Here is a 15,326-nt window from a genome sequence, read left to right as displayed (position 1 = left end):
GCTGCCAAGGGCAGATTATTCTTGACCAGAGGGGAAGGGGGTTAAAATAGAAATGCCACGAGACCCAGCACTGTGGAAGCTTCTGCTAACACTGCTGCAAAGGGTGAGGGGGGGGGGGGGCATCAGGTCGAAATATCAATTCATATTGTGTCTCCACTCAAGTCCAGCTCTTTGTGGAACGAAAGAAAATGACTTGAATAAAACCCACTAGCTTGAGTTAAACCCACTAGCTTGAGTTTTCCCTCCACACAAAGAAAAGTTAAGAGCTTTTCTGGGCTGGTCGGTTGTTTGTTTTCTGTGTCTTGTGTTGTGTTTGTACCTTTCAAACCCCTCAGGATTAAGGGAGATGAGACAAAGGCACAGCATCACACTAATTGCATTCAGAACCTGAAGAGCCCGGGGGGGGGGAGGCGGAGGGGGCCGGGAGGGGGAGAGAACACGGTGATTTTTTTTCCTTTACCATTTAAAAGCCAAAGACAACTGTAGTGAGCTGTGCCCCAGGCATGGCAGGAATGAGACACGCGTATCATGCTCTGGGAAAGTTACTGTCATCACCTTTTTTGCAGGAAAGTAAGGCAGTAGCTTCTAGCTCAGGGGAGGGCAGACTTTTTGGCCCAAGAGCCACATCTGGGTGGGGAAATTGCATGCAGGGCCATGAATGTAGGCTGGGGCAGGGGGTTGGGGTATGGGAGGGAGCGTGGGGTGCAGGAAGGGGCTCAGGGCAAGGGGTTAGGGTGCAGGGGGGTGCAGAGTGTGGGAGGGGGCTCAGGGCAGGGGGTTGGGGTGTGGGGTGCAGGAGGGGTGAGGACTGGCTAAGGCTGGCTCCCTGGCTGCCCTGCTCTGGTACCACATCCCTACGGCCTCTGGGGAAGAGGTGTGGGAGCGCGGGACAGAGGGTTCCGCACCCTGCCCTTGCCTGCGGGTACCTCCCCCAAAGCTCCCATTGGCCCCAGTTCCCCCTTCCTGGCCAATGTGAAATGTGGGGGGCAGTGCCTGCAGGCGAGGGCAGCGCAGGGAGCCCTCTGTCCCTGCCCCCACAGGAACGTGATGCCATCCGCTTCCGGGAGTGGCACAGGGCCCGTGGCGCTACTGGGGGGCAATCCCGCGGGCCGGACCCAAAGCCCCAACAGGCTGCATCCAGCCTGTGGGCCGTAGTTTGCCCACCCCTGTTCTAGCTGTAGGTTTTTGAGTGAGATCAGCTGGGCCAAAAGGAAGTACCCTCGTTACAATCCACTTTGAATGTCAGGGGGGCACAAGAGGGTTAAGGACTGTACAACACCATCTTCATTCATCTCTTTAAACTCCAACTTTTTGGTGCTAGCTAGAGATTGGTGTGAATCACAGCACGAGTCTGATCTCCAAACTATGGGAAAGTATGGACCCACATCCAAACTTCATGACTCAGGGCTCTGTTGCGAGTCAAACTAACATCAAATGGAGACCCCTCTAGCCCAGCGGTTCTCAAACTGAGTTGGTACCCCATTTTAATGGGATCACCAAGTCTGGCATTTGACTTGCTGGGGCTCAGGGGAAGAGGTGTGAAAGAGGCTGAAGCCGAAACGCAAGGTGGCAGGCTCAGGCTTCGGCTTCAGCCCTAGGTGGCGGGGCTCACATTACAAGCCCCCAGACCAGGACTGAAGCCCTCAGGCTTTGGCTTTGCCCTCCCCGCCGACCCGGGGTGGCAGGGCAGGGGTGGTCACAGTCTTTGGTCCCCCCTTCCTGGGGTCGTGCAGTAATTTTTGTTATCAGAAGGGGTTCGGCGTGCAATGAAGTTTGAGAACCCCTGCTCTAGCCAATGGATATGAAGCCAACCTTTGCAAATCTTCCTTATCGCTATTATAAGCTCATGCCTTTACAGTGATTGCAGACACTCCCTGGACTTTGGGGGTGCTTCGGATTCCAACCTGACTCTAAAGGTTCTGGCTCATACGTAGCACTGAGCAAAACCAGTCCCTTTCTAAACACAGACTCTCAAACAGCTTCATCTGGTAAATTGGTGAGTCATATTGAAAGAGCCTTGAATGCAAACTGAAACGTGGGGGGGAAAACCACTTTCAATCAAAAACGGTTAAGCAAATTATTGTCAAGGGATTTCTTTTCCCCTCTGTAGCAAGAACTCTGAAGAGCCTTCCATTTCCTTCCCAAATACATTTTCACATCTCCGATTTCGTTACGGAGGAGTGGAGTGAATCAGTCCCTTCCTTTTTCTGGCTGACAGCAGCGCAATCAGTTACATTTTCTGAAACCTGCAAAATGTCAACATATTAGAAAAATATGCAGACATTTCACATTTCATTTCTGATGAGTGTTTCTCCCCCCTTTCCCGAATCATTGCCATCTGGTTATTAGTCCTCGCGTTCCGAGTTCTGACGCTGTCAATTCGACGTTTGCTAAAGTCAGCAGAGGCTTGGAGATTTTGCAGCTTGGCAGTGTCTCGGTCTTTATTGTGATGATCCCAAGGAAATTAGCTTTTCTGAGAGAGCATTACAAGGCTCCCAGTCACAGCACTATATCATGCACCAACTCTATGCAATTTTAAAATACAAAACAAAAACAAGCATCAACTGCACTTCCCCCCCCTTCCCCCCAAATGATTTTAATTGCTCTACAAAGATCGTCTGGTAGATGCCTGGAAACACAGTACCACAGTCTGTTGTAATTAAGGAAAATAAAAGTTCTGTTTGAAATGAAACAATTTGGCGAGGCTGGTTTTGCACTGCGGAAAACAGGTTTGTGTTCCTGAACAAGTAGAGAGACGCGTCAGCTAATTACATCCCCTCACTCCATTATTTGTCTTTTTTTTGCCATTAAGATGGTTGTTATTCCTTTGCCTTAGAATTAATGAGGTTAGGCTGTGCACATTGTTTTTATTTTCAGTTCAGATCACAGCCAAGTGTGAGAGATTTCAGTTAATGTGTAATTATAAATTAACGAGTCTTCTTTTCAAGGGGGAAAGGGCCCTTTTTCTCTTCTTGCGGTTATTTCTGACTGCACTGAGAAAAGGAGGAGCTGTTCCGATGGGAGTCTAACCTGGAATTCGGGGTTACAGCTGAATAAGAGATTGATGACTGAAATTTTGTCCCCCACATGGCAAACGTCTTGTGAACTCAGCTGAAGTCCCACGTTTTCTGTCAACTTGGGACAAATCTGGAAAATGTGACCTTAGAACCATAGAGGTGGCTTTCAATTTGGGGATTCAAATCTGAACCTCCATGGGACTTCAGAGGGGTTTTGACCAAAGGCTTTGCTTTTGGCCCATCTGTAGTTACCAAGAGAGTGCAGGGTTGATCTTGAGATGTCCAGCCCAATAACAGCTACGAGACATGGTTGTGCATTATTTCTGTCCTGGGTCCCAGACACCCTCTGTGTAGAAGGGTCCATACAAGGTTTCACTTAAGCTTTAAACCATGAGAGTTACGCAGTGCACAGGTCTCATGCAAGCCCTTGCAAAGGGGCAAATTTCTCCGTTAACATTTAGAGTCCAACAGCAAGGTTATAAGCCACCCAAGTTTGCTAAGGATGATCCAGGCAAGAGGTTCCCCTTCTCTCTGTAACTGGAGGCTGAGTATGTCCCGCTGCAATTTGGGCAGCTGGTGAACAACAGTGAACAGTTCCTGCTAATTTAAACAAGCATGGACAAATATTTCCTTTGGGTGCATTTACGATAAAAAAAAAGTCCTGCCAAGTGGCCACTGAAACCCTTGGTGCCATAAAGCTGAAGGGTACTCTCCAGAACACACTGACGCTGCTGCCATATGCAGTTTATAGGCCACTGACTTCTATCAGTTAAACCAAACTAGAGAGAGAAGGATGAAAGCTGAGTTTGGAATGTAAACCCCCTCTGCCCAGTCGCTGCTCCACTGGGTGAGCGACCTGGGCACTCCCACTAATTTGAGAAAAACAAGTTCCTTGAACAGATGGCCTAGATTTCCTTCCATGCATGCAAGACAAATCCAAAGAGAGCGGACTGCACTTGTAGCATCAGCTGGTTATTAAACTCGCCCTTTGCCTGTCATAAAGTCATGTTCCACTCAGGCTCTCTTAGAATAATCGGCTCCTTTAAGAGGTTTGTCTTCCAGCATTGCTGCCAGCAGAAACCGCTATGGAGCACAGTCACGTTTGTCAACCTGTTTTCAGACTCATCTCCCGCTGAAAATTGTCTGTCTGGCTGAGTAATCCCTCTTCTCACCCCCTGCACACACACAAATTGACCTTACAAATTCCCAAACAGCTTTATTTCTTCTTTATGGGCCTTTCTCTGCAGGGCTCCTTATTTTTTTCCCCTGTAGTTATTTTTCTTTATGTCCTTCCCTGCTTTCTCTTTACTCTGTACACGTAGCCTTTATTGTGCCTTTGCCTTTTCAATTTTTTTTTTGTCCTTCACACCCCATTTTCCTGGTTTCACATGAGACCCTGGGGTATATACTGTACCTTCCCAAGGCTGAAGATCACAGGTGCAGAACATATGTTACTTTGTGCTGTGCAGGAATGATACATTTGACTTCTACCCAGTATGGCCTTTTCTACATATTGGAGAATTGTAGCATTCTGGGTAACTGCACTCATTCTAAAGGCGGCTTTGTACTGTTGACGTTCGCTCCACTTCAAACAAGTCTAAATAAGGTTTGCTCTTAGCTTGTGACATTACAGTGCTGGCATAGACAGGAAGCACCGGAAAACTAGCTAGCATGTGCCGATGATTCCTGACACGCCGCTGTGGGCAGGGCACTTGCACTGCTTAGCTGCACCGCTAGGTGCGAACCCGGGGAATAACGCAAGTGGAAGAGAACCGCTAGTTTATTATCTGTATTACAGTATCAGCTAGGAGTCCGAACTAATTAAATCAGGGCCCTGTTGTGCGAGGTGCTGTATAAACGCATAATAAGAGACAGTCCCTGCCCCAAAGAACTTACATTTTGATTTGAAAATTGGGACAAAGGGCAGGTGGGGAAACTGAGGCACAGAACAGTGAAGTGGCTTGCCTGAGGTCACAAAGTAGGTCAGTGGCAGAGCCAGGAATAGAACCTGACTCCTATTACAGTATCCTATCCGCTAGATCATGTTGCCTTTCCCCATTACATACAAGCAGCCCTAGCATTTCCATGACATTGTATCATTCCCCGGTGTAGACAAGGCCTGTCTCTCCCAGTTTAGGGCCTGATACTGTAGTGTTGACTGAAGTCACTGGGAATTTTGCCCACTGAGACAGGAGCAAGTTAAGCTCCTTCAAGGCAAACCTTAGTTTAAGGCTGTTTTCATTAGGGTAGCTAGCTCAACCTAATTCATTCAGATTAATGTAAGTAGGCCACTTTGGACCGACTATCTCTTTAGACATTTTTGTTGTGCCCATCACCATAGCGCCTGGGCAGCAATAACACTCTGCCCTCCTAGTGTGCCTTCCATCGGACAATCTCTATGTGCTTCATGCAGCTTAATGAGGCTCCCCTCCCCTCCCCCCAGCCTCAGGCCAACGAAGCAGGCCGAAAGTCATTCGGCCTTTTATTTGATCAATGCTTTAAGATCAATTGCTCCAGCTATAATTACCTTTAACAATATTTTGATGCTGCTCTTTGCGTTTCCCTTCAACACACCTGTGCACATAGCGCATGGGAGCAGACGGAGTCCACGCAGAGCTCTGCGTGTCTGTGTATGGAAGAGGAGCAGCTTTGGGTTTCTCTTCCACTTAGAGCCAGAGAGCTTGAGTTGAAAACATCATGGCGTGATTAACCGGGCCGGCGTTAGTTACAATTCCAGAATTGCTTAAAATGAAAAGACATCAAGGTACTCGGACTGAGCCCCTCTAAATTCGAAATGTGAATATCGTCTCCCCTGTGCTGTTGGCTTCCTTCTCCAGCTAGCCTAGAGAGGCAGAGTGGTTTAAGTAATCCAAGCAGGGCGCAGGGAGAAGTCACAATTCTTGGATAGAGCGGGCAAATTTTTTGGTTTACTAGCAATTGCAGGGAAGGGGGTTGTTTAGGGCAACCCGAAAATAAAAGTTTTCAAAATTTTGGGTGATTAGACAAGTCAGAAAAAAAAAATCCATCTGGGATTGGAACAAAACATTTTGGCTGGATTTCGAGTGATTTTTAATGTGCAGGTCAGTGCCTCAGTTGGCCCACCTAAAATAGGGATAATTCTTACTTTAGTCTGCCAGCCAGAGTAAAAGGATCTAATTAATGAGTCTGGGTAACCAATCAGCTAGAAAAAATTCATTACGATCACATATCAAAAAAATAATAAAATCTCAAAAGGGACATAACTCAAAGAAACATAGTCAAACTTTGACCAAAACTGACAGAAAGCTTCTAAATACAATTGCTAATGCAACTATATACTCAGCAGAGTACTATGTATGGACAGTTTGGGAAATATTTAGCCCCAGGTGGTATATTTTATGCATTTTCCTGTACTTTTTGCCTTCCGTGAAAGCAAAAGTCTGTAGTCACATGACAGCATGAGCTTGTTTGTACCAGGTAATACATCAAAACCTGTGTCATTATTTGTAGAATGGACTGATCTGAGAAAAAAAATTCTGTCTGCTATTTTATGAATATTGGCTACTGTCCTAGGATTCCTGCACCAGCAACTAATGTTAATACAGCATATACAATGATGAAATATTTTCAAGATATGTTCCATTCTCAGGTCCAAGACTGGACATATGTCATTTATGATGAAACAACCTATTGCAAAGCACAGTTGAGGGACCACCTTGAGGTGGGAGTCATGCACTGTGCACTGAATTTCATGGGCAATATAGGCAGGAATGCAGGAAAGTGGGTTTGAAAACATTCCTGTGGAAGCCAGTGTCTATGGTGCTTCAGTCATTAGCCATGCTCTAAGAAGGAAAGCATATAACCATGCCGTTAGAATCCACAACGTTATGAATGAAGCGATGAATTGCTTGAAATGGATGACAGCTGGCGGTTCCATGAACAACGGTGTTCTCCCAGAAGGTGAGAAGACACATATCTTGGAGAAAGGTCAATCGTACAGTGATGCATTTGAAGGAGTAGAGAAGGCACAGAGAGGAAACAGAGTAGACGCACAGAATGCCCTGGCAGACTTAAGGAATAGCACCCAATCACCAGGTCATGGACACTTACGTTACCCCAGAAAAAAACTTCATAAGCATTTCTGTTCTGGGAAAATTATGTCATGGATTTCTCCCAACTACTAATGGATACTTAGCAGCCAAGAGAGATGATGACAAGTCCATGGAGCTAGAGACATTTGCAGAGATGATTCCACTGACTTCCAGTGTGGTCAAGTGAACGATGCTAGACGGAGTTTTGTAAATGTATCAGAAACCAGACTTCTAGAGGAGGAGAAGCCAGCAATATATCGTGTCCTAGTTGTTTGTCAGCATACCCGACTGCCAAACCCTTCAGTGATGGATGGCATGGCATGTCGGTTGATCAATCACTCAACAAGAACTGTGGGAAGCATCAGCATCTTTCCACAGAAGATAAGGCTCTGACCAAGTATTAACTGGCTGCAGGTTTTAAAGCAGCTGTAAGTGACCAACAAATGTGTGGAGTGCAGCCTTCAGCAACAGATCTCCACAAAGCAGCTATCACAAAGCGCATGGCTGCAGATGAAATGTCTGTCCAAGAATGACAAATCCTTTTAGCACTGAACCTGGAACAAGCCCAGACAACAGAAAGCCACTTGTGAACACCGTTGCCCCACCTGAAATTGCAGAAAGTTAGTGCATGATCAGAGAGAATGGCACAAGAAATGAAGCAGTTCATATCCAGGAGGTTGCAAAGGGGTGAGGCAGAGGTCTTTGATCCCATAAAAAGGCACAATCTCAAATCATTTTGTAATCTCAACAAAACAAATCGGAAAAAAGAAGAAGCAGACAGCATAAACAATAACTGCTGATTGTCAGATCTTCAGCAAGCTGTCCATTATTGCCCAGTCCAGAGATGTTGCTATCCAAGGTTTGAAGTATGTCCCATTTCCCCTCTGCCGGAACATGAGGCAGATCACAAGGACAAGGAACATGTAGATTCACGCATGTTCTTACACGTTGCTGATGCAAAGCAAACACTCGGTGTGAACAGGGCGCTTCTGTGGAGCTTGGAATCAGATGTTGCATTGATGTGCCCAAGTTCTTGCTCTATTCTTGGGGCAGATGAATTCGATTTCAGAACCGGTGTTGGCCCAAAGAAGAGAGGCATTCCCATGCCCAGAGTAGCCGGGAATGGGCCCGTGTCTTATGCTGCCAAACATTCACACTGTCAGTGGATGTGTGATGCTACTTCAGCTTTCAGAGGCAGGGGAAAAAAGAGATGACTGAAGACTGCAGCTGACCTCCAGAGAAGCGGACAGAGAAGGAATTTAGAGCTCCCTATCCCAAGCAGCAGGAGTGCAGGGGAAGAGGAGCTCCAGAAAGCCCCTCACACACCCAGATCCACAGAGCGACTTAGAAGTGACAATACCAGCAGTGCCATCCCTGCTTTTTAGATGCCTAGAAAAATAATTGGAACAAGGAGATTCCCAAAGCCTGAGTTGGGCACTTAGGCTCCCTCTTCAATGAAAGGGGAGAGACAGGTACCTAAGAACGGAATCCATAAAAGCCAGCAGGGAGCTGCCTGAGCTAGCCACTGGGAGACAGCAACGAGAGAGGCTCTGGCTTAGCCCTGCCTCATTTGGGGAGTTCAGCACCTATCTCTGCCTGAGATCCACTACCAGGAACCCCCTCTCCTGGAGTCAGGTGACTTCAGTGCCCCAACCATTTCTTGTGAGATTGTGAGGTACCGGCCTTACACCCCGCAAAACAGCCGACGGCAGAGAGGGAAAGAGTTGGAGGCCTCCGGTGTAACCTTTAGCCCAGTGGTTAGAGTCATCACCTGTGATGTGAGGGATCCTGTCTGAGTTTCACCCTCTGTCTGATGAGGAGAAGGCCTTTAAAGAAAGGTCTCCTACACTCCCTGTCTACTCCAGGGGTTAGGATACTCACATGGGCTGAGGGAGATGCGGGTACAAATTCCCCCTCTGCCCGTTAAAAGCGGGTTTGAACAGGTATCTCCCGCAACCCAGGTTAACGCCCTAACCTTGGGGTTACCACGATGGGGGGCTCCCTCACTCTTGCCTGTTGAAGCTGGTCCACTTCAGTTACGTATTAATTGGCCCAAAAGGGACAAAGAAACAAGAGCCCTCTGAAGGCTCGTGGTTTGGGTACTCCCCGTGGGATGTGCTAGTTTGAATCCCGTCTGCTTGCTGAGAAGGGATTTGAACTTTGATCTCTTACAACTCAAGTGAATGGCCTAAGTGCTGGGCTAGGAGCCCCTGCCTGTTTGAAATGGGGTTTCTCCACGTTCGAAGGGAGAAAGTCAAATCAACATATGCTTACTGACAATATCCCCCGGTATGAAGAGGAATGACATTAAAATGATCAGGGGGAGCTTGCGGTAGTTGTCGGTTTGCAGTTTGCCCGTGTGCCTTGGTCGTTATCAATTTTTAATTCGGCTAGTGCCATTAGGCTAGTTAAACAACAACTGAGATCTGTCTGTTCATGTATGGCGGGGAAATAGAGCCCACTAGAGAACAGAGCTACAAGAGTGTAGAGCATTTAAGAGCAGTTACAGCATAAAGAGCTCCAGATGGGAGGAGTTAAGTGCAGCTGCTTTCTTTTCCGTGGCTCCAGTCAATCAGGGTTACTGTAAAATTGTGATTAATTAATCAAACAGCACGGTGCTTTCCTGGCATCTTTAGTCTCTAGCAATTCCACTGGGGGTGTAGTCGGGGGGACGGTCTGTTTGGAGAGAGTGTTGCTTTCTGCTCAGATTCGATGCTATATCCAGAGCTTTTGGAAAGCCGTGCAAAATACAGAGAGAGAGATTCTGGAACTGTGAGCAAATGATACTATTAGAGGCAGTGAGGCCTAGGGAGTTTTGCTGGGGTAAAGTGGGGCCATAGTCTTTTTGCAGCAATACAGTGCTCCAGAGAAAGCACTTATGGGGATGCAGAGCATTTACGCTAGCTTGCAAAGCACCATGGAGCAGGCTGCAGGGTTTGTTTTTTTTATACATGCCAACGTTGGAGGCAGCTTGATTGTGGTGCGTCTCAAACCCACAGACGGATGGCAATAGCTTGAGCTGCGGGCTCTCGGCGTAAGCTCTCTTTACACAGCTCTGACAATGTAGCTCAGTTGTGATCTGCCGCTACCCCTGCTTTCCCACCTCTCTCTGCTAACACACTCCAGCCCTGACTTTAACCCTTGTCCCTACTTTCCCATGCAGCTCTGCGGAGGCACCTTCATCCTGACCTGCAGCCCGCCCCCTGCTATGCCAATCCAGGGACCCAGTGTGGTGGTTTTGTGGGAGGTATCAAGCTGGGACTCATCAAAGATGATTCAACTCAATCTTACTTACAGGACCTAAACGGAATGACGCCAGAGAAAGCCATGTCAGTTACAGTCTGGTTCCCCTGGTCCTAAGGCTAGTAGTGTCTTTACCACATGATCACCGACAGATGCAGGATATAGGAGGACACCAGTGGACCATGCTGCATATGACAGTATCTGCAGCTTGGCCCCCAGTGGTCTGCACAGGGCATGCAAGCTGCAGACAGGGAGGTGGCTATTTTTTATCTCTAGGGTCAGGCAGTGCCACCTATCGACAACTCCACAAGGCTCCCCGAAAGGAACTCCTCTTCCTCCCTGGCCCTTTGAGGTCCTTGGGGCCAAATGCTCCCTCCTGGCAGGGGAGGGGAACATGGAAGGAGGAGTCGCTGGCTCTCTGACCCCAAGGAAGCCCCCCAGGAGTCCTCCACGGCTCTGCAGAGGGGGATGGGGCAAAGCAGGGGATGGCAGCTCTTTAGAAGCAACCTGCCCTTGCGCCCCATAGGGATTCCTGGCCCAGGTCAATACGGATTCCAGCGGCAGCGAACCAAGTTCTCCTCACTGTGATGAGACTGCGCAGGAGGGGTGTTGGGATACCCTGGGAGCAGGGGTTGGGAGGGAGTCCCGAGGACTCGGTTCTGACGATGGGGGGCAGTTATTGGGAGCGCTACGAGCGGCTGACACCTTTCCCCTGCAGTAAGAACAGCGCGGGTCCAAACTCTGCAGCTCTGGCTCCTACTCGGGAATCATCCACACAGGGGACATTCCAGCCCTTGATCTCACTGTTCCTGACCCCAGCCCCCAACAGCTGGAGCCTGTGTCATCATGACTTCCCCATGACATTTCATCCTTGCCCTGGCTGTACAGTGATAACAGACTGGAAACAGGCATCACCTTCCACCCTGCCAGTAGCTACATGTCTGTGGCGAGTGTAATGTATAATGCTTCTTGCTTATCCGCTCAAATCCAGTCCCCGTTGGTAGCAACCTGAGAAATGGCTAGGAGGCTTATGTGAAATGAGCTCAAGGTCCCAGTCCACATTTCTTCCCCATCACAACTGTACTGCCTGAGCCTCATGTGAGCACAGCACAGATGCTAAGTGTGGAATGGGACCACTGACTCCTAGAACTGACTGGTCCGATTTTTGGCAATATATTTATCTGATCTCATTACGAATGGCCGTTTCGTTTGAAGCTCCCTGACAATTTAGTCCAGTTTAGTCCAGAGTAAAGATTCTGTCTGGGATTTCCAGAAGGAGCCCAATGGGTAAGAATTTCCTTGGGATTTGGGTGCCCAACTCCCTTAGGTGCCTTCGAAAATCCAAGTGCCTGTTAGTTAGGACGCAAGAGCTATATGGCATTAGTGGAATGGGAGTGGAGTTCAACTGGGACTCACAGATTTTGTTTCCACCTTGGATTTTTCCTAATTGGGGTCAAGCCGAAGTCACTCCGGTGAAAAGCTCAGTGTAAGAACCTCTGCAGAATAGGGTGGAGTAGAAAAGAGCTCCAAAGAGTCACACAGAGGACGGGGGAGCCGTCTAGGCAGCCACATGATGCAGCAGGGGAGCTAGCTCATGGACGGAGGTCACTCACTCTGCCTAATACAAACAGATTCTCAAATTATGCCGCATGGACCTGATGGGTCACAGCAGCATCCCTTCAGGCGGGCAGCGCAGTGAGGCCTTTGGGAACCTGAGCAGAACAAGGATGGAGGAGCTGGCTGTCTAGGAGCGATTCTTTTCCCCTCGGGAGTGGTTTGTGAACTGAAAGTAATGGTTGAGGATCCCCCCAGCCCCGGCAAACCCTGGCTTAGCGAGGCTGCAAGCAATGAGTGAGAGAAAGGAAACTCTGGCTTTGGACAAAGGCAGGGAGGAAAAGACCTGCTGGGTTTTTAGCTGAGATATGCCTGAGCCATGGACCTCAGATCTAGACTTCCCCAAAGTTCGGGGCTTCCCTCTGGGACCCACCTCACCTAGAAGTCAATGGACCGGTTGATTTCCTTCTCCCTCCAGCTGGTAATAACAAACCTTTCTCTCTGTCTCTCCCTTGTCCAGGCCCTGGAGCCGTGCATGACAGCAGTAATGCAGCTTCCAGAGCGCTGGCCTGCCTCTGGCTATCGGGCACCCTCCTCGCTCACTTCCTCATCAAGTTTTGATAAGAAAGCAAAGGGTCCTCGGAGGCAACACCTGGCTTCTCCCACACCACAGACTTTACTCTCTATACTGCGGGGGCAACAACCAGTTTTACCACTTGAACGTACTGCCGGGGGGGGATGGGAGAGGGGAAGGGGGGAAAGGGTTCCGACCGCCTGTTGGGGGATAAGTCATGGGCGTTTCCCAAAGCGAATCAGTTTCTTCTACCCCGGCCCCGCCCTCAACCCTATTTATAAACTTATCCTAACGTTAAGCGTGTCCCGGCCGAACCTGTTCAAATTGCCCCCGGAGACGTGTCTTGGTTTGAGGGACGACACACAGCGGAAGTCAAAATGAGTCAAAGTGTCCTATTATCTCTGTCTCTCTTTAGCAAAAGGATTGTTCTTTCTACTTGTTACACTGTACATACCTGTTCATGTTGATAAGTGTCCTATTACACTTGGGCTTCACCTGGCATCCATCTGGAGGGATGTTTTAATAAATCCACCCCCTGCTCCCCCACCAGCACCTGGGCTCTTGGCAACAACTGCAGTAAGTGGCGGCTGTGAATGGGCCATAGTGATAGTGCATTTGAACACTGACAAAGGATTTGAGATCCCTTGGAGTGCAGAAAGGGAAAAGCTAGGGGACACTGTTCTCCCCTCTTGCTAAAACTGATGGCTGAGTGGCTAATACAAACAGATAAATAGACAAAATGGTGAGTCATCCATCTCCTCATCCATCAAAGTAATCACGGAGCCATTCTATCCATCCATCTATCCTATTCACCCATCCATCTAATTAGCTATCCATCTGGCTTTCTAGCTCACCATCTCTTTACTGTATTTATCAATTTATCAATGTAATTATCTGTGCTTCTATCCAAATCTCTCCTTCTCTGCTCTTCATCCATCCATCAGCGTAATCATCTCTATTGAGTCACCTATTTATCTAGCCAACTTTCTATCCTGCTCCCTCCATCCATTTAGTTTTCTTTCTATTTTGTCTGTTCATCTACCTGTTACAGCGGAGGATATTGAGAAATTTCACAATATTACATTTATACGTGCGGTAGAACAGAACTACTGGCCATAAAGCTGAGCAATATTTGGCCATTTGGACACGTCTCTGACAATTCAAAGCACGATAATGCAGTAGCAATCCTTCACTTAGCTCCCCCCTCCAAAAGAAAAAAATAGTCAGAGATCTGTTTTCTCCTACCTCCCCAAAATATATACTCTCTTTTTTAAAGTAAGCAACACCCCTCACTCCACCCCAATGCTGTTCATGATCTTTTGCGTTTAAAAACAAATGTTTTATATCTGCTAACAGGTGCTTGTACTGCTGTTTTCCAGTGGGGATGCATCCAGTTTTCTTTAAGAAAAGTCCTAATTATCCATTAGTTATGGCAATTCCAAACAAGATGTTCACTATCCATCCTGGGAGAGCCAGACGCAATCTGGCTATCACCTGACCGGCACTTCTATGCTCACTCCCTTTCCCAGCCCCGATCCTCATTTGTTCTGTTAGGAATCCATCCAGTCAGAAGCTGACGGAGGCCAATTATTTTGCTAGTGTGTTGACATCACTCTTGTATTTGTTTGGGAACCTCTTATGAGCAGAGGGTACTTGAATAACTGACTTAATTTCCAAGCACTTGATTAACTCAGCACTGAAAACAGATGGGAAAGAGGAAGGGAAGAGAAAAAATAACCACCACCCTCCCACAAACCTACAGTCCTGTTTCTCAGCTGCTTCTGTAGGAGCGTTTTAAAGAGGGAATTTCAGGCAGCTGTTTCCAAAATGGAGCAGCAGCCTCAGATCGTTTATTTTTTAGACTGTGGATGTTTACTTTGAAAGTTCCGATTGATTCTTCCCCAAGTTCCTTGGTTCGGTTTAGGCCTTATTCGAATGAGACATGGCACCTTCTTGGAAGCCTAATGGCAGTAAGGGAGGAATCTGCATTGCTTAAATGTCTTTGAATGTACTTTTTTTTTTTTTTAAATTAAAAATACTACTAGCTTTCTGGGTCACTGCTAAGGCCTAACAGGGCTAGAGGACTGCAGCATTCCCAGACCAAATTGCGGCCTGCATGACAGTCATTTCAATCAACGCCCCAGACCGGATTGGGCTGCACAGCATGACCTGGATCACTACAGCAAATCAAGTGGCTCTTACAAAGACCTGCCAAGTAGAAACCTCTTTGCTTTTTCTGATCCCATGAGACACAGACACTATTTCCCAGGTAGGAAGTAAAAGGACACCTTGATTCGTTTGGTTATTTTTGTTGTTGCTGATTGTTTTGTTTTTTTTTCTTTTACGACTGTGGCCATCTGACTGCCTGCAGGCACTCCCAATGGTGCCAGGCATGATGGTCTGAATGCAGTAAGCAAAAACAGCAGTAAGGAAGTATACGACCTACCATACTGAGCTGCCAACAGCCACGTGCCGAGGACGCAAAGATGAACTTGTGGAGAGGGAGTTATCTGTGCTGGTTTCCGGTAGGATCTAGGTACTTTAGTCAGAAGGTCAAGGATGTGCCTCATCAGATCTGTCAATAAATGTAAAACATGAATGATTTTAAAAAAGTCTGAAAAAAACGTATACAAGACAAAACAGTTGTGCGGTATATTCCCAAAATGGAGGGGGATATTCTTTTGAGTTAATGCGTGTGAGTTCTTGAATGTATACGCTTGCTTTCCCATTCATTTTTCCTTCCATGAGGGAAGGTTTGAGTTTGAAGAGCAACGCGTCTGGATTTTGCCATCACCCCTTCTGTTTTACAGCTCTGAAAAAAAGTCTAACAGTGCCCTCCCACTCTTTCATCTGGATAAAAAAACATCA

General features: G+C 47.5%; 1 protein-coding gene across 4 annotated transcripts in view; it reads left to right on the top strand.

Moving 5' to 3' along the window:
• The window catches only part of LOC144278430 (opioid-binding protein/cell adhesion molecule), a 335,321-nt gene extending 322,816 nt beyond the window's left edge, over positions 1-12,505 (top strand). For all 4 annotated transcript variants that reach the window (XM_077839722.1, XM_077839720.1, XM_077839721.1 and 1 more), the window contains one exon: positions 12,405-12,505. In XM_077839722.1, the coding sequence (XP_077695848.1) occupies positions 12,405-12,505 (101 nt within the window). The remainder of the gene's footprint in view (positions 1-12,404) is intronic.
• The last annotated feature ends 2,821 nt before the right edge of the window (positions 12,506-15,326 follow it).

The sequence above is a fragment of the Eretmochelys imbricata genome, chromosome 22 (genome assembly GCF_965152235.1).
Source record: "Eretmochelys imbricata isolate rEreImb1 chromosome 22, rEreImb1.hap1, whole genome shotgun sequence".
Lineage (NCBI taxonomy): Eukaryota > Metazoa > Chordata > Testudines > Cheloniidae > Eretmochelys > Eretmochelys imbricata.
This window is presented reverse-complemented; position numbering and strand designations above follow the sequence as displayed.